The 22,498-nt window shown below is 36.0% G+C and overlaps 1 protein-coding gene across 3 annotated transcripts in view; it reads left to right on the top strand.

The window, feature by feature from the left end:
• The window catches only part of YEATS2 (YEATS domain containing 2), a 113,541-nt gene that overhangs the window by 22,013 nt on the left and 69,030 nt on the right, over window positions 1-22,498 (top strand). For all 3 annotated transcript variants that reach the window (XM_047099033.1, XM_047099034.1, XM_047099035.1), the window contains exons 2-7: window positions 47-164; window positions 3,738-3,835; window positions 4,381-4,473; window positions 7,773-8,018; window positions 10,415-10,530; window positions 20,946-21,107. In XM_047099033.1, coding sequence (XP_046954989.1) covers window positions 62-164; window positions 3,738-3,835; window positions 4,381-4,473; window positions 7,773-8,018; window positions 10,415-10,530; window positions 20,946-21,107 — 818 coding nt within the window. In that variant the 5' untranslated portion in view covers window positions 47-61. The remainder of the gene's footprint in view (window positions 1-46; window positions 165-3,737; window positions 3,836-4,380; window positions 4,474-7,772; window positions 8,019-10,414; window positions 10,531-20,945; window positions 21,108-22,498) is intronic.

Here is a 22,498-nt window from a genome sequence, read left to right on the forward strand (position 1 = left end):
ACTAGCGTCAAACAGTGTTACTTGTTTATTTATTATTACTTCACAGTGAAGAACGAATGTCATGATGTCTGGAATCAAGCGGACAATCAAAGAAACCGACCCTGATTATGAGGATGTATCTGTGGCCCTTCCAAATAAGCGGCATAAAGCAATTGAGAATTCAGGTAGAAATTCACCTCCCTTAGGAAATTATTTATTTCTTTGTTGAGATCTGCCTCCCTATAAGATTTACAGAAACTAAAACAAAATGCATTTCCACTGCTGTATATAATTTGAAGAGGGATTAGTTAAGTGCTCTGTTAATAGCAATACACCATTTGTGACATAAGAGGCCAGGAAGACAATCAGGTAGACAGTGAAGTGTCAGTAATGAGACTGGCTGTAAGTTTTAGTTATCGTTGTGTGTTAGGTATAATCATAAAGTCCTATATTGCAGTGTGGTAGATGATTATAGGTGGTACATTGGGTTAAGTTTTTTATTGTAATTGTTGCATATTATTTTAATGTCTATTGGAAAGATGATGGTCTCATCAAACTTGTAATTTTGTGACTACTTTTGCTTAGGATGAGGCTAAAATAATGTAAAAATATTATTTAATTATGTTAATTAGGTGTTTCATAGGGTTCTCAGATGTGGTGTAGGTAACTTAAAGGTGGTATACGAATGATACACATTTGAGAAATAGTGATCTAGTTTAACTCCTGCACTTAGTTGCTAGTAGTTAAGGGGCATTAAACTACTTGCCCAAGATCATATAATTGGTTGAAGAGCAAATCATCAACTGTGTGTAGCTACCCAGAATGTTTTAAGCTCTCTCAGAAAAAGTTGCTAAATTTGAGTTATTTTATTTTAATTTTTTAAAATGTTTATTTTTGAGAGTGAGAGCGTGAGTGGGGGAGGGGCAGAGAAAGAGGGGGACAGAGGATCCAAAGTAGGCTCTATGCTGACAGCAGAGAGCCCTATGCGGGCCCGAACTCACAAACCACAAGATCATCACCTGAGCCAAAGTCGGATGCTTAACCAGTTGAGCCACCCAGGTGCCCCTGAATTTGAGTTCTTAAATTATTGCTGAAATTCATTACCGTTTATTTAAATAGTAAGTCCATGTAAGTTAACATTTACAGCTGGGTAAAGAAGCAGCCAAGTCATAAAGTGTTGTAGCTCCACAAAGATTAGTGCTGCTAGAATTGAAGTAGTGAAAGAAAATTCCTGTCTCTCTCAGTGCAGTCAAGTCATATGTACCACAGAAAGTCTTTGTGGACCAAAAATTATCAAATTGAATTCCAAATAATGAAACCATTTCATTCACTGCAACCTTTCCCTTCATTCAGTTGTAATTTTATTCATAAGGAAAAGTCATTTCCTTTCCGTAATAAGCCAAATAAATGTGAAACTTATATCCATTACTCAAATGCATCACATGGCATAACTTTTTTTTTTAAAGAAAACTAAGAGTAGGAAAAACTGATTGTTTTAGTAAACATCATAATTTCAGTTTAAATCTAGTGTAAGTTCCCAGATACTCAGCCTAAGCAGGGATGGTTTTTTCTTACTGAAAGACAGTTTGCTACTCTTCTTTTTGATGTCCATACTCTCTGCCTAATCCCAAGCCATGTTTTTATTTTTCAGAATTTTTCTCAAAGTAGATTTGGTAGGATGCTTCCCTTTGCTTATATTGTTTTGTTTGTTGTTTGTGTTTTTATTTATTCCATGAAAGGGATAATTTAGAAGCGTTTCTTTCTGAGGAGCTTATGATAAAATAGCCTTCAGTGATCACAGTTTCTGACTTTTCAGCCTTCCCTAAGAGTATCTGCTGGTTTCTACAGACGAGGACATATATATAGTAATACTAGAAAATACTTTTCTTTTTCATGATGAGAAATATCAGTCATTTGCTTCCATGCAGACATATCACAAGAATGCTCTCTTATTCCTAGTATACATTGAAGTTTAATGGCAACATTGAAGTTGCCATATAATGGCATGTTTTACAATGAGAAAGTGATATGGCCATCAGAGTATCCAAATTTTCTCTGCAATTTTTCATATACTTCAAAGCATGGGTGAACATCATTTTTTCATGTTATAAACACAGAATCCTTTTGCAAAATTCCAGGTTTTTTTTTCTTTTTAAAGATTTTATTTTGAAGTAATCTCTCCACCCAAAGTGGGGCTTGAACATAATTATAACCCCAAGGTCAAGAGTTGTATATTCTGTTGACTGAGCCAGCCAGCTGCCCCCAAATTCCAGGTTTTTCAAGCAGTCATTTGGCTCTTTTTTTTCTCTTGTATCTGATATTTTAGACTCTGAGTTGCATATTATTTTGAGTAGTCATCATCTGAATTCTATCACATTTAGAGGCATTTTCTTTCCTTTTTTTCTTTCCTTTTCTCTTTCTTTAAGTTTTTATTTAAATACCTGTTTAAATTTTTTTTTTTAACGTTTATTTATTTTTGAGACAGAGGCAGAGAGTGAACGGGGGAGGGTCAGAGAGAGGGGGACACAGAATCTGAAACTGGCTCCAGGCTCCTAGCTGTCAGCACAGAGCCCGATGCGGGGCTCGAACTCACGGACTGCGAGATCATGACCTGAGCTGAAGTCGGCCGCTTAACCGACTGAGCCACCCAGGCGCCCCTAAATACCTGTTAACACATAGTGTAATACTAGCTTCAGGAGTAGAAGCATTTTCTTTACTTTTGAATTTTTTATTTGCTTATTCCTTTATATAGTTGTGATCAGAAACTGCTGAATTGCTTGCCATAGCCTTCTCTACAGAAGGAAGCTACATGCCTTTTTTATGAACTGCTCTTATATCACAGACTGCCTCCCCTCTAGCTAACTGTATTTTCTTTGTCCTTGGACTGTGGTTTTTCACAGGTCAACAAATGTTTCTCCTGGAATTTTAATAGATTTCATGTTTTTTCCCCAGTAATTTTACTTTGATACAATTCCAAACAGAATAATTGCAAGGAATACTTGCATGTCTTTTATCCAGATTAATTTGCCAGTTGTTTATATTTTTGCCTTATTTGATTTATCAGTCTTTCCCACACCCCAAACACACACACACACACACACACACACACACACACACACAGTCGCACACATTCAGGTATATATGCACATCATTCTTTTTAAATCGTTGGAAAATAAGTTGGACACCTGTAAACACAGTGTTATTTCCTAAGGAGATTCTCTTATGTGATCATAGTACTATTATCAGAAGCAGGAAATTTTAACATTCATCCATTACATTGTGTAACCTATAGTCCATATTCAACACTTGAATAACAGGGACTAGTTGTCCCAGTATTGTATTTTATAACTGTTTTCCCCTCTCCAGGATCCAGTCCAGGATCACACAGTGCATTTTGTTGTCATATCTTTAATCTCCTCAACCTTTCTGTCTTTCTTGACTCTAATATTTGAATCATATAAGCCAGTTACTATGTGGAATATCCTTCAGTTAGGTTTGTTTGATGTTCCCTGTGATTAGATTTAGCATTTTTCACCAGAACGGCATAGAGTGATGACATTGCATTATGTCAGAAAACACATGAGGTCAGTTTGCCCCTGTATTAGTGATGTTAACTTTTCATCATTGATTAAGGTGACAGCCACTAGGTTTCTCCACTTAGGAGTCATTGTTTCTGGGTTTGTTCTATTGCATGCTGACTTAAATCAAGACAGTCACTGATTAATTAGACCTTGGATTATTTTATGTTCTTTTTGCAGCTCGAGATGCTGCTGTGCAGAAGATTGAGACTATTATTAAGGAACAATTTGCACTTGAAATGAAGAATAAGGAACACGAAATTGAAGTCATCGACCAGGTATAATGGTGATAATTGTGATATATTTAAAAAATGGTGATAAATTTAAAAAAAACAACAAAGCTATTGCAAAAAAAATCTATACATGATGAATTAAAAAAGATCTGTTGAGATAAAATTATGTTTTTTTTCCCTTTGCCATTCTTTTAAAGAGTTTTCTCATTCTGGAAAAAAGGCAATTTTTTTTTCTATAAATGAAACTGCAGGAAAACATAATGAAAAAAAATTACCTGAAATTCCATCCCAAAACATAATTCCTCTTTGCTCTTGTGCCCAGTTTCTTTATGGACGTTTCTAAGTGAATATGCATATATACACACAGATGTTCATATTAACATGTCTATATTCTCTTGCAAGTATTGGCTTTTGTCATTCTTTTCAATCCTTTGCCAGTTTGATAGGTAGAAATAGTCATGTTTTTGCTTTCCTTTGCTTATTAGAGAAATTGAGCTTTTGGTCATTTGTATTTCTTATTTTATGAAAATTTTTATAGTGTATCTCTTCTGTCATTTCCATTTTTTTAATGAGTTAACATTTGTTTGTAGCGATTGATTGAGGCAAGAAGGATGATGGATAAACTTCGTGCCTGCATTGTTGCCAACTACTATGCTTCTGCAGGCCTTCTAAAAGTTTCTGAGGTAAGTTTTCCTCATATACAATCATTTCTGGCCATCCATATTTGTTGTATGAAGGGGAAATCAGTGTTAATGTGAAATTCCTGCCTTTGAAACGTATCTTGTATTGGCCTTCAGAATTCAAGAAGCCTCGCCTCCCTTCCTGGGAAAATACATAAACTGTCAGTAATCCCAAGTAACATTTTTTCCTTTTTATTTAATCCTTTTCCAACTAATATTCAGCACCTGTTGCTAGGATTTGCAGATACAAAGTTGAATGAGACCCTGTTCTTGCCTTATTCTTCATTTGATTATGGTCGGCTTTGGAGCAAATTATAGGTAGATTGATTTTCCTAATGAACAGCAATTTGTAGTTTCAGTATATATACCTTATTCAGGAAACCCTGATTTTTTTCCCCCAGTCTTTATGAAAATTTTCAAGTACACTGAAGAGGTGAAATAAACACCTGTTTATGCATGCTTAGATTCCATATTTTAACATTTTGCTTTATTTATTTTTCTCTAGAACATTTGAAAATAAGTTCCAGGCATCATGACACTTCATCCCTAAGTACTTAAATCATTTATTTCCTAAAGGACATTCTTTTGTGACTTCCTGATATTATTTGATAACCAGTCCATATTCATATTTTCCCAGTTGTCCCCAAAATATCTTTTAAAGATTAAAAAAATTTTTTTTTAATGCTTGTTTATTTTTGAGAGAGAGAAGCGTGCACACAACACACACGAATGGGGGAGGGGCAGAGAGAGAGGGAGACAGAATCTGAAGCAGGCTCCAGGCTCTGAGCTGTCAGCATAGAGCCCGACGCGGGTTTCGAACTCATGAACTGTGAGATCATGACCTGAGCCAAAGTTGAACACTTAACTGACTGAGCCACCCAGAGCCCTGTCCCCAAAATATCTTTTAAAGCTTGTTTTTGACACGGGATCTAAGGTTCATGGGCTACATTTGGACGTTTTGTTTCTCTAGACTCATTTCATCTAAAATACTTCTTTCACCTTTTCCCCCATGATATTGACTTATTTGAAGAGAATAGTTCATTTATGTTTATAGGATATCCCACATTTTGGGTTTATTATTTTTTCCCCTTGGGTTATTCCTTCATTCCCTCTATTTTTTTGCAAACTGGTAGTTGGGTCTAAAGATTTGATTAAAGTTAGAGGTTTTTGGCAATAATACTTCCTAAGTGATTCTGTATACCTCATGATTATATCACATCAGGTGACATAGTAATCAGGTTGTCCTGTTGTTAAAGATATTAAGTTTAACCACTTAGTTAATGTGATTACCACTAGATTGGTCCAGTTATAAAGGAATGGGGATAGGGTTCAACTGAAACAGAAGTTCTTGTTTGACAGTTTGATAATTTCAGCATAACTTTTCGTTTTTCATTTTAAAATTTCTTTTTCATAAGTTTTCTCAGATCATTCTCTTGGACAGTACTGGCTCAGTGAGAATGGTGGCAGGGCTGGGGAAGGTGTGACGGCATACTGCTTTCTTTCCATTGTTCCCCATGGTTTTTACAGATAAGAGGTGCTGTGTTTTGGCTTTCATGTCATCCTGTGGAGCGTAGTGTACCTGGCATTGGTGGTACTCCTGACATTGTCTTGGAGAAATCTGCAGCATTATTTGAGTTTAATCTTAGGTAGTTGTTTCTTCTACTTTAGGAATTTCCATAATGCATATTAGAGCGTAAACTATTTTTTAATTTTTTTTCCTAAATGTTTATTTTTGAGAGAGCACATGCTCGAGCTGGGATAAGACAGAGAGAGAGGGAGACATAGAATCCACAGCAGACTCCAGGCTCCAAGCTGTCTGTACAGAGCCTGACGTGGGGCTCGAACCCACGAACCATAAGATTTATGACCTGAGTCGAATAATCCCAGTCAGTCAGTCAGACCCTTAACTGACTGAGCTACCCAGGGGCCCTGAGCTATTTTTTTTAGAGCTATCATAACAAATTACCACAAGCTTGGTGGCTTAAAACAAGAGGAATTTATTATCTGCTGATTGTGGAGACTAGCAGCCCTAAGTCAGGGTGTTGGCTGGACCATGTTGTCTCTGAAGGCTGTAGGGAAGAATCCTTCTTTGCCTTCGCCTACCTTCTGACAGTTGCTGGCAAACCTTGGTATTCCTTGACTAGTGGCTACATCATTGTAGTTTCTGTATATCTTCACATGGATATTTTCCCTCTTGTGTGTCTTCTTAGTTTCTCTCTGTCCACATTTCCCTCTTAACTAGGTAGGCCCTAAAGCAGTATGATTTCATCTTAACTTGATCATATCTGCAAAGAGTCTATTTCCAAATAGAGTCACCTTCAAAGTTCAGGGTGCATATGAATTTTTGGGAGATGCTCTTCAATGCAGATTTTAAAGTCATTTCTTATAAGCTAGCAGCTGCATGGTACGGGGCTTGTAGTTATTCTTTCTGAAGGGGTGGTTGTCCATTTAATGTTTTGTTGCCTTTTTTTTTTTTTTAAACCATTAGCAGTTCTGAACTGTTATTTGGTGGTCTAGAAGTACACTGATTTTTTTTTTGCTGTTCTGATTAGGATTTATTCAAGGATATTTAGGTGTATTTTTGTCTATTACGATCTGCCATTTAATTATTTTTAGTTTGCTGTAACAAAATACATCACAGCTCTAAAAAATACCCTTTATTATTGAGATTCAGCAGTTTTGTTGCTTTGAAATCCTAGTCTCTGACTCCTTTTCTCTCACTAAATGATTTTAATAGCACGGTTTTTAAAAGCTGTGCTGCCTAGGAACTGTAGAGTGAATCACATTATAACAGAGTACACTGTATTTTGTATCCAAGTAACAAGATACACAAAAATATTCCAGGCTTCAGTACTGGTCTGATAGCAAATATATGTAAGTATTAATCATTTTACAGCATTCTATGCTACATTTTACTCCTGTGTGGGAGCCATTTTACATACACATTTAAAAAAATCTTCATGTCTCTTACAGGAATGTTTTATTTAGACAGTTGATGAATTTGTGTTAAAGCATTGTGAGACTAATTTTTTAAAAGTCAGATCTTACTTTCTATATGTTACTACCTATTCACCTTGATTTCTCATTTTCAGAGAACTTGCATTTTTAACTTTCAGTGTTAGGACCTTCACACAATTATTTATCACTTTCTAGTTTTTGTTTTGTTGACCCAGACCACGTTAAGGAGCTTGGACTTCGTTTTATGGGTGGGGGGAGACTTTGAAGAATTTCAAGCATGATCCCTAAATAGATAAGGTTTTAGAAAGATTAAAAGTTTAATTTGCTTGCTTTCATTTTTGCAGGGATCAAAAACATGTGATACAATGGTTTTTAATCATCCTGCTATCAAGAAATTTTTGGAATCACCATCTAGGTCATCCTCTCCTGCCAATCAGAGATCAGAAACACCATCAGCCAATCATTCAGAAAGTGATTCTTTATCTCAACACAATGACTTCTTATCTGACAAAGACAATAACAGCAATATGGATATAGAGGAAAGACTCTCAAACAACATGGAACAGAGACCAAGTCGAAATACTGGAAGGGTATAGTTGGATGGGTGGGAGGGAGTCAGAGGAGAAGGGAACTAGTATTTTCTAAGTATGTATTATTTCATTTTCTCTTCATAAGAACCCTAGGAAATAAGTCAATTATATCCCTTTTGGAGATGGGGAAGCCGTCTTGAAGAGGTTAAAGTTCTGTTTGCCCACAAGTATCAGAATTGAGAATTAAACTTAATTAAGCTGAGAATTAAACTGAATCAGAACTGTGTACCGCACAACTCCTAGATGCCATCCACATAGATATGAGAGAAACCTTGAGGAATTGGCAATTCTGTGACCTTGTCCAAAGTCTTTCCATTCTGTCATGTTTTATTTTCTTTTCAGCATTTTCCTTTGTGGAACTTTAATGCTTTAAAAACTGGGGGAAACTTGACAAATAATAAATAGAATTGAAAACCATTTATTCTTCTTTGATCCTGCCAGTTTCTTATTTGAGTTCCTGTATCAAACTGCTCTGAATTTCTCGGTATATATAATATTTGGCTATAGAGCCCTTACTGGATGATTTTCCTAGCCAGGGGTTCTGTGGTAGAGGAAATCTCCAGGTTGCTTTTCACATACTCAGACATCAAGGATTTTGTTTATTTATTTTTTCAATTTTTTTTAATGTTTGTTTATTTTTGAGAGCCAGAGCACGAATGGGGGTGGGGCAGAGAGAGAGAGAGAGAGGGAGACACAGAATCCGAAGCAGGCTCCAGGCTCTGAGCTGTCAGCACAGAGCCCGATCAATGCAGGGCTGGAACCCACAAACTGTGCGATCATGACCTGAGCTGAAGTTGGACACTTAACTGACTGAGCCACCCAGGTGCCCCGGATTTGATTTATTTTTGATAAAAATCAAATTAAAATTTTCTGATTGTGAATCTGTATGTGTTCATTGTTGAAAAATTTACAGGAAAGTAAAAAACAATAGAAAAGTCATTCATGATGCCACCACCCAAAAATGAAAACTCTTAATGTTTGGATTTACTTGTTTCTAACCACTATTATTTCTGAGCAAATACTGCATTTTTTTTTTTGTATGTGTGTGTGTGTGTTTTTTTTTTTCTAAGATTTTTTTTAACCTCTACACCCAATATGGGGCTTGAACTTACAACCCCAAGATCAAAAGTCATATACTCTCCTGACTGAACCAGCTAAGCACCCCTTTTTGTTTGTTTTTATATGTGTGTGTGTGTATTTTTTAATGTTTTATTTATTTTTGTGAGAGAGGGAGAGTGGGGGAGGGGCAGAGAAAGAGGGAGACAGAGGATCTGAAGCAGGCTCTGTGCTGACAGTAGTGAGCCCCATGTGGGGCTCGAACTCACAAACTATGAGATCAAGACCTCAGCCGAAGTCAGATGCCGTTTTTTGTTTCAATTAAAAATAATTTAGGTAATACTGGTCATAGGATTTAGAAACTTACCATCTTGTATGTAATATACATGCTCATGTTTATGTAACAAATATTTAGTGTTTACTACATATGTACCAGGCACTTCTCTGAGAACTGTACAAAACAATCATGTGGCACAGGTACTGCTATCTTTATTTTTTATTATTTTTTTTAGATTTTCTTTTTTTAATGTTTATTCGTTTTTGAGAGACAGAGATAGAGCGCGAGTAGGGGAGGGGTAGAGTGAGAGGGAGACACAGAATCTGAAGCAGGCTCCAGGCTCTGTGACAGCAGTGAGCCCGATGTGGGGCTCGAACCTTGAGATCACAACCTGAGCCGAAGTCGGGCGCTTAGCTGACTGAGCCACCCAGGCGCCCCTGATTTTTATTTTTAAGTAATCTCTATACCCAATGTGGAGATCAAACTTACAACCCCAAGATTAAGAATCTCATTCTCTACTGACTGAGCCAGCCAGGCATCCCTGTTATCTTTATTTTATTAATGAGGAAATTTTGATAGCGAAGTAATTACACAAAATTTCACATCTGGTAAATGGAAGAGTCAGGATTTAAACCCTGGCAGTCTATCTCTACAAAGTTTAAATTAATCATGTCTATGTTATTTCTCATTGAAAAAATTTTGATTATACAAAAGGTTGAAAAGAAAGTAAATCCCATTGACCTTTCCCCGTTCCCATTTCCCAGGAGTAACCATTGTAATAGTTTCTTGTGTATCCTTCCATATCCTATTTGCATATACGAAGCAGAGGTGTATGACTGTTAAAAACACACATACATATGGAGTTATAGTGAACAAGCATAAACTATGCAAAAGATCAAGTAAAACTACTCTTTAATGCTCTGAGAGGTACCACAAAGCCAGAGAATGTGGTAATTAAAAAAAAAATCTGAGTTACTCTATTCATACCTTCTGTGATTTTGTGGTTTCTGCCTGTTGGAAATTGTCCACATTGAAAGTAAACATTGATTGTGATTTCTTTCAGGACATTGCTAGTATTACCGGCTCTCATAAAACAGAGCAGCGGAATGCTGATCTTACAGGAGATGAGACTTCACGTCTTTTTGTAAAGAAAACAATAGTAGTGGGCAATGTGTCCAAGTAAGTATCCAATTGAATTCTCCCATTTTCAGCTGTCCATTTATGTTAATACTCTTGCATACTTTTATTATTATAGTATTACTGTAGGAAGAGGCCTTAAGGATTTTTTTTCCCCCCAAACTCTTTGTTGTTTTAAAAGTAAACTCAGTCTAAAGACTTGAAACTCTTGCTTCAGGGTGTCTGTTAATCTTTGACATAGAGTAAAATTGTGCTTGGTAAAAATTTCTAAGACATGAGGTTTTATACAAATGGAGTGTTATTTTTTTTTAAGATTTTATTTTTAAGTAATCTCTACACCCAACGTGGGGCTCAAACTCACAACCCCAAGATTAAGAGTCATGTGCTTCACCACCTGAACCAACCAGGCACCCCATATACGAATGGTGTATTTTATCAAGTTTGTTAGTGTGGATAAATTGGAAGAAGTTTTGACTTTTTCTGATCTATGAACTAGTTCTATTTTCAGGGGCCTTAGCTAATTGCTAAAAATATTTGTTGCCCAAATTGAAGTCTTTTAAATTTTTAACAAAAAATTGCAGAGCATGTCTTGAAGACAGAATTTCTCCAAGCTGAGGGGCTAGCTCTTTAATATGATTTTGGTTATATATATGATTATATGTTATATATACTTATATATATGATTATATAAGTATCTCAAGGGTGTCTTGTGGGAACACCATCATTTTGCCAAATATCTAGGAATGGATAGACATAAATCTTCAAATAGTGTAAGAATGTTATTTCCTCACAAAGTATTTATTTGCCCTTCTCCTCCCTCATGAAGTATATTTTCCCTATGCTCTCTTGTCATCTTTATCATATAATCATTTTCTGTTTTTATATAATTTTCCCAAATCAGACTGGAATCTCTTTAGGGTAGAAAGTATGTCTTGTTTGTTTTGTACCTTATAACAGTTGATTTTCAGTAAATATTTGATTGTTGAATAAGTTGATATATTTATGAAAATTGTAATTAGATTCAGTTATTGAAAATAAAGGATTCAGGCAGACAGTAATTATTTTGGGGGGGGAAATCAGATTGGGGGAGAAGTCTTCCAAGCCCCAGTTAATGGATCACAAATAACAAACAAGTACATTAAAGAGTCTCAGGATAATAAAAACAAAGATTTCTAATGGTCTGTGTGATAGTATTTAAAGGGAAGCATAAAGGGGCACCTTGGTTGAATGTCCAACTCTTGATTTTGACTCAGGTCATCATCCCAGGGTGGTGGGTCAAGCCCCGCATTGGGCTCCGCACTGAGCGTGGAGCCTGCTTAGGGTTCTCTTTTTCTATCTTCCCTCCCCCTACCTCCTGCCCCTCTCCTGAACTCAGTCTCAATAAATAAATTAAATAAATAAATGGAAGCATAAAATATGATTAAGACAATTAGATTTCTGTTTTATAGATGATATTAGAGTGGGTATGCATTTAGGTAAGGGAACTGATACACCATGTGAAGTGTTAAGAGTTGGGGCTTAACAATAGTACAAGACCAGTCAGCTCAGAAAAGTCCAAAACTGGAAATCTAGATAGACCCACCATTCCACAAGAAGACTGGGAGAAACAGTCATTGACATTTCAAACAAGTACATTTAATTTGTACGTTTTTGGGTCTTTGAAGACCAGCTAGAACTAAAATACTGGTTAACTATGGTTAATTATGGTAGAGAGGGAATGGTTGACATGAGAGTTGTAAAGTCCTTGTTTGTTATGGAAGAGGGAAAAATTATTGAGTTATTTTAGACTTGTTAAGAATGCTTGTTAATCTGAGATAATCACTAAAAGAATAGACATATGTTTTTATTTTATTTATTTTTTAAGGTTTATTTTTGTGAGAGAGAGAGCAGGGGAGGGGCAGAGAGAGAGGGAGACAGAGGATTCAAAGCAGGCTCTGTATCAGCAGCAGAGAGCCCAGTGTGGGGCTTGAACTCATGAACTGCAAGATCATGATCTGAGCTGAAGTCTGATGCTTAACAGACTGAGCCATATATATATATATATATATATATATATAATTTTTTTTTTTTTTTAAAGTAGACTTCATGCCCAGCATGTGAGCCCAACATGTAGCTTGAACTCACGACCCTGAGATCAAGGCCTCAGCTGACATCAAGAGTTGGATGCTTAAGGGCGCCTGGGTGACTCAGCTGATTGAGTGACTGACTTTGGCTTAAGTCATGATCTCGTGGTTTGTGAGTTCGAGCCCTGCATTGGGGTCTGTGCTGACAGCTTGCTCAGAGCCTGGAGCCTGTTCTGGATTCTGTCTCCCTTTCTCTCTGCCCCTCCCTCACTCACACTCTGTCTCTGTCTCTCTGAAAAATTAAAAAAAAAAAAAAAATTTAAAGGTTGGACGCTTAACTGACTGAGCCACCCAGGCTCCCCTAGAGATTTAAACTTTAAAAGTAGTAAGAGGAAGGTGGGGAAATTGAATGAAAAAAGGGAAAAAAAAACCCTGATTCCATAAGAAGGCAAGAGGGGACAGGAGGAGGGATTTGATGAAGAGAAAAAAACAAGGCAAATAGTGTAAAATACTCTAGTAACAACAAATCTAAATATATCAATTATAAAAAATGCCTAGGGATTGTTATCTAGTTAAAAGATACTGTATTGAGATAAAATCATCTAAAATTCAGTTCTCTGTTGTTTATCAGTTACACATCTAAATACAGAAAAATTGAAAGTAAGCAAATAAGTGAGATTTAGCTGGCAGATACTAACCAAAAGAAAACCAGTGTAGCATATTAATATCAGGGAGAATAGAATTTAAGACTAAAAGTATTCATAAAGGTAAAGAGTTATTCTATAATGTTAAAAAGTTCTATTCAACAGGGAGATATTAGATAACAGTGTACTAGACAATAGTCTTAAAGTATCTAAACCAAAACTGAATCACAGGAGAAGTTTCTAAATGCACTAGTATACTGAGAGATTTTATGCACCTCTGTCAGTAATTGGTAGATCAAGCAAAATATCTATATGAATATAAAAGATTTGAACATCAGTTAACAAAGCTTGATCTGATATACACACATAGACTATTACATGTAATAGTTGAAACATCTTTAAGCATAAGGAACATTTATGAAAATGACCACATAATAAGCCATAAAGCAAGCTCTAACAAATATTGAAGGACTTGTATCATACAGACTTTTTTTTTTTCTTTTTTTTTTTAAGATTTATTTTTAACCAATCTCTACACCCGGCATGGGGCTTGAGCCCAACCCTGAGATCAAGAGTCAGGCTCCACTGACTGAGCCAACCAGGTGCCCCCAGACTACTGTTTTTGATCACTGTTACAGTAAAGTTAGAAATCAGTGACAGTAGGGCACCTGGGTGGCTCAATTGAGCCTTTGGCTCAGGTCATGATCTTGCAGTTCATGGGTTTGAGCCCCACCTCAGGCTCTGTGCTGACAGCTCAGAGTCTGGATACTTGTCTCTGTCTCTTTCTACCCCCCTCATTGTGTTCTGTCTCTCTTTCTCTCAAAAATAAGTGTTGAAAAAGAAAAAAATCAATGATAGTAGGATAACTAGAAAATTTTATGTCTAGAAATTTAAACCACTTCCAAACAATTCATAAGTCAATGAAAAATCACATTAAAATATTCACAACTAAATACTCAAATAAGAACTTGTAGGATAACACCGAAGGAATATTTAAAGGGAAATGTATAGTCTTAGATGTCTGCAGTAGAGGAAAAGCTTAAAATTAATGAACTAACCATCTCAATTAGAATGATGCAAAGAAATTAGAAAAAAATAAAAACAAAACCCTGCATACACAAACTTGGTGAAATTAAGGAAAAAAGACATAGCTACAAATAATGTACTGTGAGGTAAGAAATAATGCCAACATCTTTATGCCAGTACATTTAAAAATTTAGGTGAAATGGAGAGTTCCTAGAAAAATACTGTTTATGACTCAAGAAAGGAAAAACTTTGAATAGTCTTACAACTACTAAGTAACTTTAATTACTGATTTTTAAAACATTCCCATCACAAAACCAAACCAAACTACTAGGCTTAGATTGCTTTACAGGCTGAGTGAACACATAATTTCAGTTGTATACAAAATCTTCTGGAGAGGGCACCTGGCTGGCTTAGTTGGTAGAGCATGCAATTTTTGAACTTGGGGTTGTGAGTTCCAGCCCTATGTTGGGTACAGAGATTGCTTAAAATTAAAAAAAAAAAAAAAGTAACCAGAAAGCCCCCCAAAATCTTCTGAGGATAAAGAGACAACACTTAATCAGGCTATCTTATGAGGATAGCCTAACTTTTTAAATAAAGCCAGACAGTTCATGAGAAAAGGAAAATTATAGGACATTCACAGTTGTGAATAGAAGTGCATAAATACTGAACAAAATCATAAACTGAATTCAGTAAATACAGAAATGATAATACTTCATGATCAAGAAATGCAAGTTTGGATTAACATTAGAAATCAATATAACTTAGCCCACTGCATTATTAAGGATAACCACAGGCACAGATAAATGTATAGAAGGCTGTGACTGGGGTGCCTGGGTAGCTCAGTTGGTTGAGCGTCCAACTCTTGATTTCAGCTCAGGTCATAGTCCCAGGGTTGTTGGATTTAGCCCTACATCGAGCTCCACACTGAGCATGGGGGATCCTTGGGATTCTTTCTGTCCCTCTTCCCTGCTCATGCTTGTGTGCGTGTGCTTGCTCTCTCTCTCTCTCTCAAAAAAAAAAAAAAAAGGCCATGACAATATTTTCTAACAATGTAATAAGGCCTCATGAAATAAAGGGAGGGCTAAAGATACTAGTTTTACCATGGTCAGGACTTAAGGGGATGGTTTATTTTGGTTTTTCTTAATTTATTTCTTAAAACTTTATTTTGAGAGAAAGAAAAGTGTGAAAGGAGAGAGGCAGAGAGAAGAGAGAATCCCAAGCAGGTTCTGCACTCTCAGCACAGAGTCCAACATGGGGCTCAAACCCACGAATGGGAGATCATGACCTGAGCCGAAACCAAGAGTTGGATGCTTAACCGACTGAGCCACATAAGCACCCCTGTTTTGGCTTTTAAAAGGCAAGAGACCAGTTGCAAACTTTGTGGCAGCAATGAAGGGTTCAGAGTTCTAGCACTCTGAAACCTAAATGAAATCAGCCCGAAAGCTAGAGAGACCCTAGCCCAGGAATAAAATATGCCAGTTTATTTCTACCTCATTTCTACCTCCACTTGGAAAGGCAAAATTGATTTTTTTTTAATTGGATGATGATAATCAGAAAATAAAACGAACTTTAAGGGAATGCTCCTTAGAAACCAGAATAAATAAATAAATACTTTTAAAAGATTAACAGCAAAAGATTCACTTTGGTTAGGGGATAGAGCTATTAAATCTTTCTAGAATTAAAAATATTTTAAGTTAAAATATTTTTTAGGGGAGTGGGAGGTATATGCTTCCAGTTATGGAATGAATAGTCATGGGGATGAAAAGTACAGTGTAGGGAATGTAGTCAGTGGTATTGTAATAGTGTTGTATGATGACAGATGTAGTGAGCATAGCCTAATGTATAGAGGTGTTGAATCACTCACTGTGTAGTATACTGAAACTAATGTAACATGTCAGCTATACTTCAATAAAAAAAATGGTCTCAGCCTTATTGACCTATAATTGACAAAATTATATTTAAAGTGTACATTATAATTTGATATAAGTATACATTTTGAAGGGATTCCTGCCATCAAGTTAATTAACATATCCATTATCACCTCATGTTTACTTTTTAAATTTTTTTAGCATTTATTTTTGAGAGAGGGAGAGCAAATGTGAGTGGGGGCTGAGCAGAGAGAGGGAGACAGAGGATCCGAACACAGCCCAACGTGGGTCTCAAACTCACAACTATGAGATCATGAACTGAAATCAAGAGTTGGCTGCTTAACCGACTGAGCCACCCAGGTTTAAGATTTTATTTTTAATCTCTACACCCAATGTGGGGCTTGAACTCACAACCTCAGAGAGTCACATGCTCCAGTGACTGAGCCAGCCAGGCGCCCCATCACCTCACATATCTTTTTTTTTTGGGAGTGTGAGAACATTTAAGTTCTTTTTGCTCAGCAAATTCTATAATGTTATCTACTGTAGTTATCATGTTATACATTAGATCTTCAGATCTTATTCATCTCAAAGCTGAAAGTTTGTACCCTTTTACCAAACTTTCTGTATTTCCTCTACCACTAGCCTCTGGTAACCATATTTCTGTTCTGTTTTCACGAGCTTGACTTTTTTAGATTTCATGTATAAGTGATACTGTGTAGTATTTGTCTTTCTCCATGTTAGTATTTGTTTGGCTTATTTCACTTAGCATAATGCCCTCCAGATCCATCCATGTTCTCACAAATGTCAGAATTCCCTTCTTTCTCACGGCCGAATAATATTCCCTTACACACACACACACACACACACACACACACACACACACACACACACACAGTTGACCCTTTAGCATTCTTGAGCAATGTGAGGGTTAGGGGCATCAACCTCCCATACAGACGAAAATGCACATAAAACTTTTCACTCCTCAAAAGTAACTACTAGTAGACTGCCGTTGCCTGGAAGCCTTATCGGTGACATAAACGATTGATTAGCACATATCTTGCATGTGACGAGTAATAGAGAAATAAAATAGAGAAAAGAAAATATTAAGAAAATCGTAAAGGGGTGCCTGGCTGGCTCAGTCAGTAGAACATAAGATTCTTGATCTCAGGGTCATGAGTTTAATCCTCATGTTGGATGTAGAGCTTACTTTAAAAGAAAAAATAAAAAGTCATAAGAGAAAATACACTTACGGTATTGTAAAAAAATGACATGTAAGTGGACCTGCACAGTTCAAAGCCATGTTGTGCAAGGATTAACTGTATGTATATGTGTATACATCTTTGTCCATTCACATCTTTATTCAATCATATGTTAACGGACATGTATGTTTCCATATCTTGGCTATTGTAAATAATGCTGCTGTGAACATGGGAATGCAAATAGCACTTTGATAACCCATTTTCATTGTCTTTGCATATATACACAGCAATGTGGCAGTTTTTTAAATTTTTTTGAGGAAGCTTCATATTGTTTTCCATAGTAGCTATACCAATTTATGTTCCCACCAATAATGCACAAGGATTCCCTTTTCTCCATGTTCTTGCTAACACTTGCTGTCTCATATTTTTGATGATAGCCATTCTAACAGGTATAAGGTGATAACTCATTTTAATGTGCATTTTTCTCATGATTAGTGATGTTGACCACCTGTTTATGTACCTGTTGACCATTTGTATGTTTTGTTTGGAAAAACGTGTATTTAGTTCCTCTGCCCATTTTTAAATAGATTTTTATGACTTCTTTTTTCTATTCAATTGTGTGTGAGTTCTTTATATATTTTCAGTATTAACCTTTTGTCAGATAAATGATTTGCAAATATTGTTTCTCATTCCTCATTTGCCTTTTCATTTTGCTGGTGGTGTCCTTTCCTGTGCAGAAACTTTATAGTTTGCTGTAGCCCCACTTGTTTATTTGCTTTTGTTGCCTTTGCTTTCAGCGTCAAATCCAAAAAATCATTTCCCAGACCTGTCATGGAGCTTGCCCCTGTAACCTTTCTTCTTACCCTTAAAAGTTTTCTTCTAGGAGTTTTATGGTTTCAGGTCTTTTTTTTTTTTTTTAAATGGTTTCAGGTCCTAAATTTAAGTCATACATCTGTTTTGAGTTGATTTTTATATGTGGTATAAGATAGGGGTCTAGTTTCATTCTTTTGTATGTAGTTGTCCCGTTTTCCCGACACCATTTATTAAAGAGACTGTCCTTTCCCTATTGTATACCTTAGCACCTTTGTCATAAATTAATTGACCATATATGCATGGGCTTATTTCTGTGCTCTCTTCTAGTCCATTTATCTATGTGTCTGTTTTTATGCCAAACCATAGCGTTTTATTACTATAACTTCTTAATATAGTTTGAAACCGGGAAGTATGATGCTTTCTTTTTTTTTTTTTTTTTTTTTAATCAGAAAAGAGACTATTTGGGGGTCTTTTATGATTCCATACAGATTTTAGGATTGTTTTTTCTATTTCTGTGAAGAATACTGTTGGGATTTTGATAGAGATTTCATTGAATCTGTAAGATTGCTTTGGGTAGTATGAACATTTTAACAATATTCTTCCAGTCCATGTTCATAGAGTATCTTTTTATTTATTTGTCTTCAGTTTTTTTCATCAGTGTCTTACAGTTTTCAGTGTACAGGCCTTTCATCGTAGTTAAATTTATTGCTAAGTATTTTATTGTTTTTGATGCAATTATAAATGGGATTATTTTCTTCATTCTCTTATAGTTTGTTGTTAGTGTATAGAAACACAATTGACTTTCTATGTCGACTTTATATCCTACAAACTTACTGAATTTATTAGTTTTAACAGTTTTTAGGTGGAGTCTTTAGGGTTTTCTGTATTTAATATCCCATTCAGATGGAGACAGTTTTATTTCTTCTTTTGCAGTCTGAATACTTTTTATTTCTTTTTCTTGCCTAATTGCTCTGGCTAGAACTTCCAGTACTATGTTGAATAAAAGTTGTGAGAGTAGGTATCTTTGTCTTGTCCTTGATTTTAGTTAGAGTAAGAGCTTTTAATTTTTCACCATTGTGATGTTAGCTATGGGCTTGTCATATATGGCCTTTATTGGAGGTATGTCCCCTCTATACCCAGTTTGTTGAGAGTTTTTTCAAGAATAGCTGTTGAATTTTGTCAAGTGCTTCCTCTGCATCTGTTGAGATGATCATAGGATTTTTATCTTTCATTTTGTTAATGTAGTATATCACACTGATTGATCTGCAGATGTTGCATCCCTGGAATAAATACCACTTGATCATGGTGTATGATCTTTTAATGTACTGTTGAATTCTGTTTGCTAATATTTTGTTCAGGATGTTTTCATCTATGTTTATCAGGGATATTGGCCTGTAATTTCTTGCAGTGTTGTCTGTGTTTGGTATCAGGGTAATGCTAACTTTGTAAAATGAATTTGTAAGTGTCCCCTCTTCTTGTATTTTTTTGGAAAAGTTTGAGAAGGATTGGTGTCAATTCTTCAAATATTTGGTAGAAGTCACCCTTTAAGTCATCTGATCCTGGAATTTTCTTTGTTGGGAGGTTTCTGATTACTGATTTCAGTCTCCTTACTAGTAATTGTTTTATTCAGATTTTCTATTTCTTTATGATTCAGTCTTGGTAGCATGTATGTTTCTAGGAATTTATCCATTTCTTCTAGGTTGTCCAGTTTGTTGGTATTTAATTGTTCATAGTTTTTTTTAAAAAAACATTTTGTTTTTAACATTTTATTAAAAAAATTTTTTTAATGTTTATTTTTGAGAGAGAGAGAGAGAGACACAAAGTACAAGTGGGGGAGGGGCAGAGAGAGAATGAGACACAGAATTCGAAGCAGGCTCCAGGCTCTGAGCTGTCAGCACAGAGCCCAATGTGGGGCTTGAACTGACAAGCCGTGATCTCATGACCTGAGCCAAAGTTGGACCAACCTACCGAGCCACCCAGGCGTGCCCCTTAAGATTTTATTTTTAAATAATTTCTACATGCAATGTGGGGCTCAAACTCACAACCCCAAGATCAAGAGTTGTATGCTCTACCAACTGAGCCAGCCAGGTGCCCATATAGTTGTTCATAGTTTTATGATCCTTTGTATTTGTGTGGTATTAGTTGTTTGTTTTTTTTTTTTTTTAAGTTTATTTTTTTGAGAGAGCTCACAAGCAGGGGAGAGCCAGAGAGAGAATCCCAAGCAGGTTCCACACTGCCAGCACAGAGCCCGACATGGGACTCAAACTCACGAACTGTGAGATTGTGACCTTAGCAAAACCAAGAGTCAGACACTTAACTGACTGAGCCATCCACGAGCTGTGTGCTATTAGTTGTAACATCTCCTCTTTATTTATAATTTTATTTGAGTCCTTTCTCTTTTTTCTTGGTAAGTCTAGCCAAAGGTTTGTCTATTTTGTTTACCTTTAAAAAAAAAATAGCTCTTTTTGTCTCCATTTCTTCTGTTTCCCCTCTCATCTTTATTATTTCCTTCTTTCTATTAACTTTGGGCTTTGTTCATTCTTTTGAGATCTTTCTTAATGTAGGCATTTATTGCTATAAATATCCTTCTTAAAACCTGCTGTATCCCTTAGGTTTTGATATGTTGTATTTCCATTTTCAGTTAAGATATTTTTTGATTTCTCTTGGATTTCTTCTTTGACTCATTGATTGTTCAGTAGCATGTTCTTTAATCTCCATATATTTGTGAATTCCCAGTTGTTTTCTTATAATTGATTTTTAATCTTGTTTTAAGTAGGAGTTAAATGTTTTGCTAGGTTTTTGAAGGAAAAAAGAGTTCAGGCTTCTTTCTTTTTTCTCCTCCAGGTACATACCTCCTGATAAGAGAGAAGAAAATGACCAGTCAACCCACAAGTGGATGGTATATGTCCGAGGGTCTCGTAGAGAACCCAGCATTAATCATTTTGTCAAGAAAGTTTGGTTCTTTCTTCATCCCAGCTATAAACCAAATGACCTTGTGGAAGTTAGGTAAGCACAATTAAGTTATTTAATTTAGGAAGTACAGATTTACTGATGTGGAAGAAGAGTGTTTTTACTTGAGAAAATTCCCTTTAATTATTAATAATAATTTACTTAGTTTTGGCTTTTAGTCACAATGTAGTTTTAATTGTGGTTCCTTCATGCAGATTATTGTCTCTCTGTAAAAGCACTATTTCCTCCTGTCAGAATTACATTAGTGGATTCTCCTCCCTTCTGGAAATAGCTGAACTTATTTATGTAGATACAGATGAAATGTAAAAGTTTCCTGTTTTTTATATCAGAATATAACAGAATTAAACATAGGATTCTAACATTACAGAAATATTTAATTTTCAAAGTTCCCATGATTTCAGCCTCTCAGAAGTAACCCCAGTGATATTTTTCCTACATATATTAACCTAGTACAGTTTGTTATTGTTGGTATTATTATTTCACGAAGATGGATTGATTTTATATATATGCTATTCTGAAATTTGTTTCATTTAGGTATTCTTTACATCTTTATGTGATGTTGCATATCACATATACATTCATTGTGTGAATGTATCGTAGAAGTGGTTTTGGTTTATTATCAGTGAAATTTATATCCTTATCTCTCTTCAGAACTTCTCTCCACTCCTGACTCTTAAACAGAACATGGCTGGGGCGCCTGGGTGGCTCAATCCATTGGGCATCCAACTACGGCTCAGGTCATGACCTCACAGTTCAGGAGTTCAAGCCCCGCATCAGGCTCTGTGCTGACAGCTCGGAGCCTGGAGCCTGCTTCGGATTCTGTGTCTCCCTCTCTACCTGCCCCTCTCCCCGCTTGCTGTCTCTCAAAAAAAAATTAAAATAAATAAATAAAATAGAACATGGCTCTCTCCTAAGAACACTGCTTCTGAGAACAACTTTCAAACAACAGTTGTTTTTTCTCTCTTATACCATGTACCGTTAGGTCCAGGGGTGGGGTGTGTGTCTTTCTTGCACATATTCGTGGCTTCTAGATCATCTTTTCCCCTTTTCTGCCTAAAAGCCCTCAGCTCCTTTGGAGCATTGTATCATCCTCCTTGTTGCAGACATCTACTAATTTCCCAGTTACTCCCCTCTTTCAAAGACAGTTTTAGCCAGTGTCCTGATGTTTCCTGTTGATGTCATTCTCAAGGACTTTGACGTGGAAGTAGACAGTTCACCCAGAACCCTAATTTCTAAATTCATTGATTTCCTCACTTTTTAAATGAGGTTATTATGATACTGGTATACTGTTGAATATAGGCTGAGTAAGGAGAGAAGGAAATTATATAAAGAGCAGTGAGAGGTAGTGAAAATTGGTATGGGTAAGAAGTGGAATTCCCAGTGGGTTCAAAGAATAGTTGGATTAGGAATGGAGCTGGAAAGATAGG

The sequence above is a fragment of the Lynx rufus genome, unplaced genomic scaffold (genome assembly GCF_022079265.1).
Source record: "Lynx rufus isolate CCGP_SWC_20201006 ecotype Redwood Valley unplaced genomic scaffold, mLynRuf1.p SCAF_5, whole genome shotgun sequence".
NCBI classification, from domain to species: Eukaryota; Metazoa; Chordata; class Mammalia; order Carnivora; family Felidae; genus Lynx; species Lynx rufus.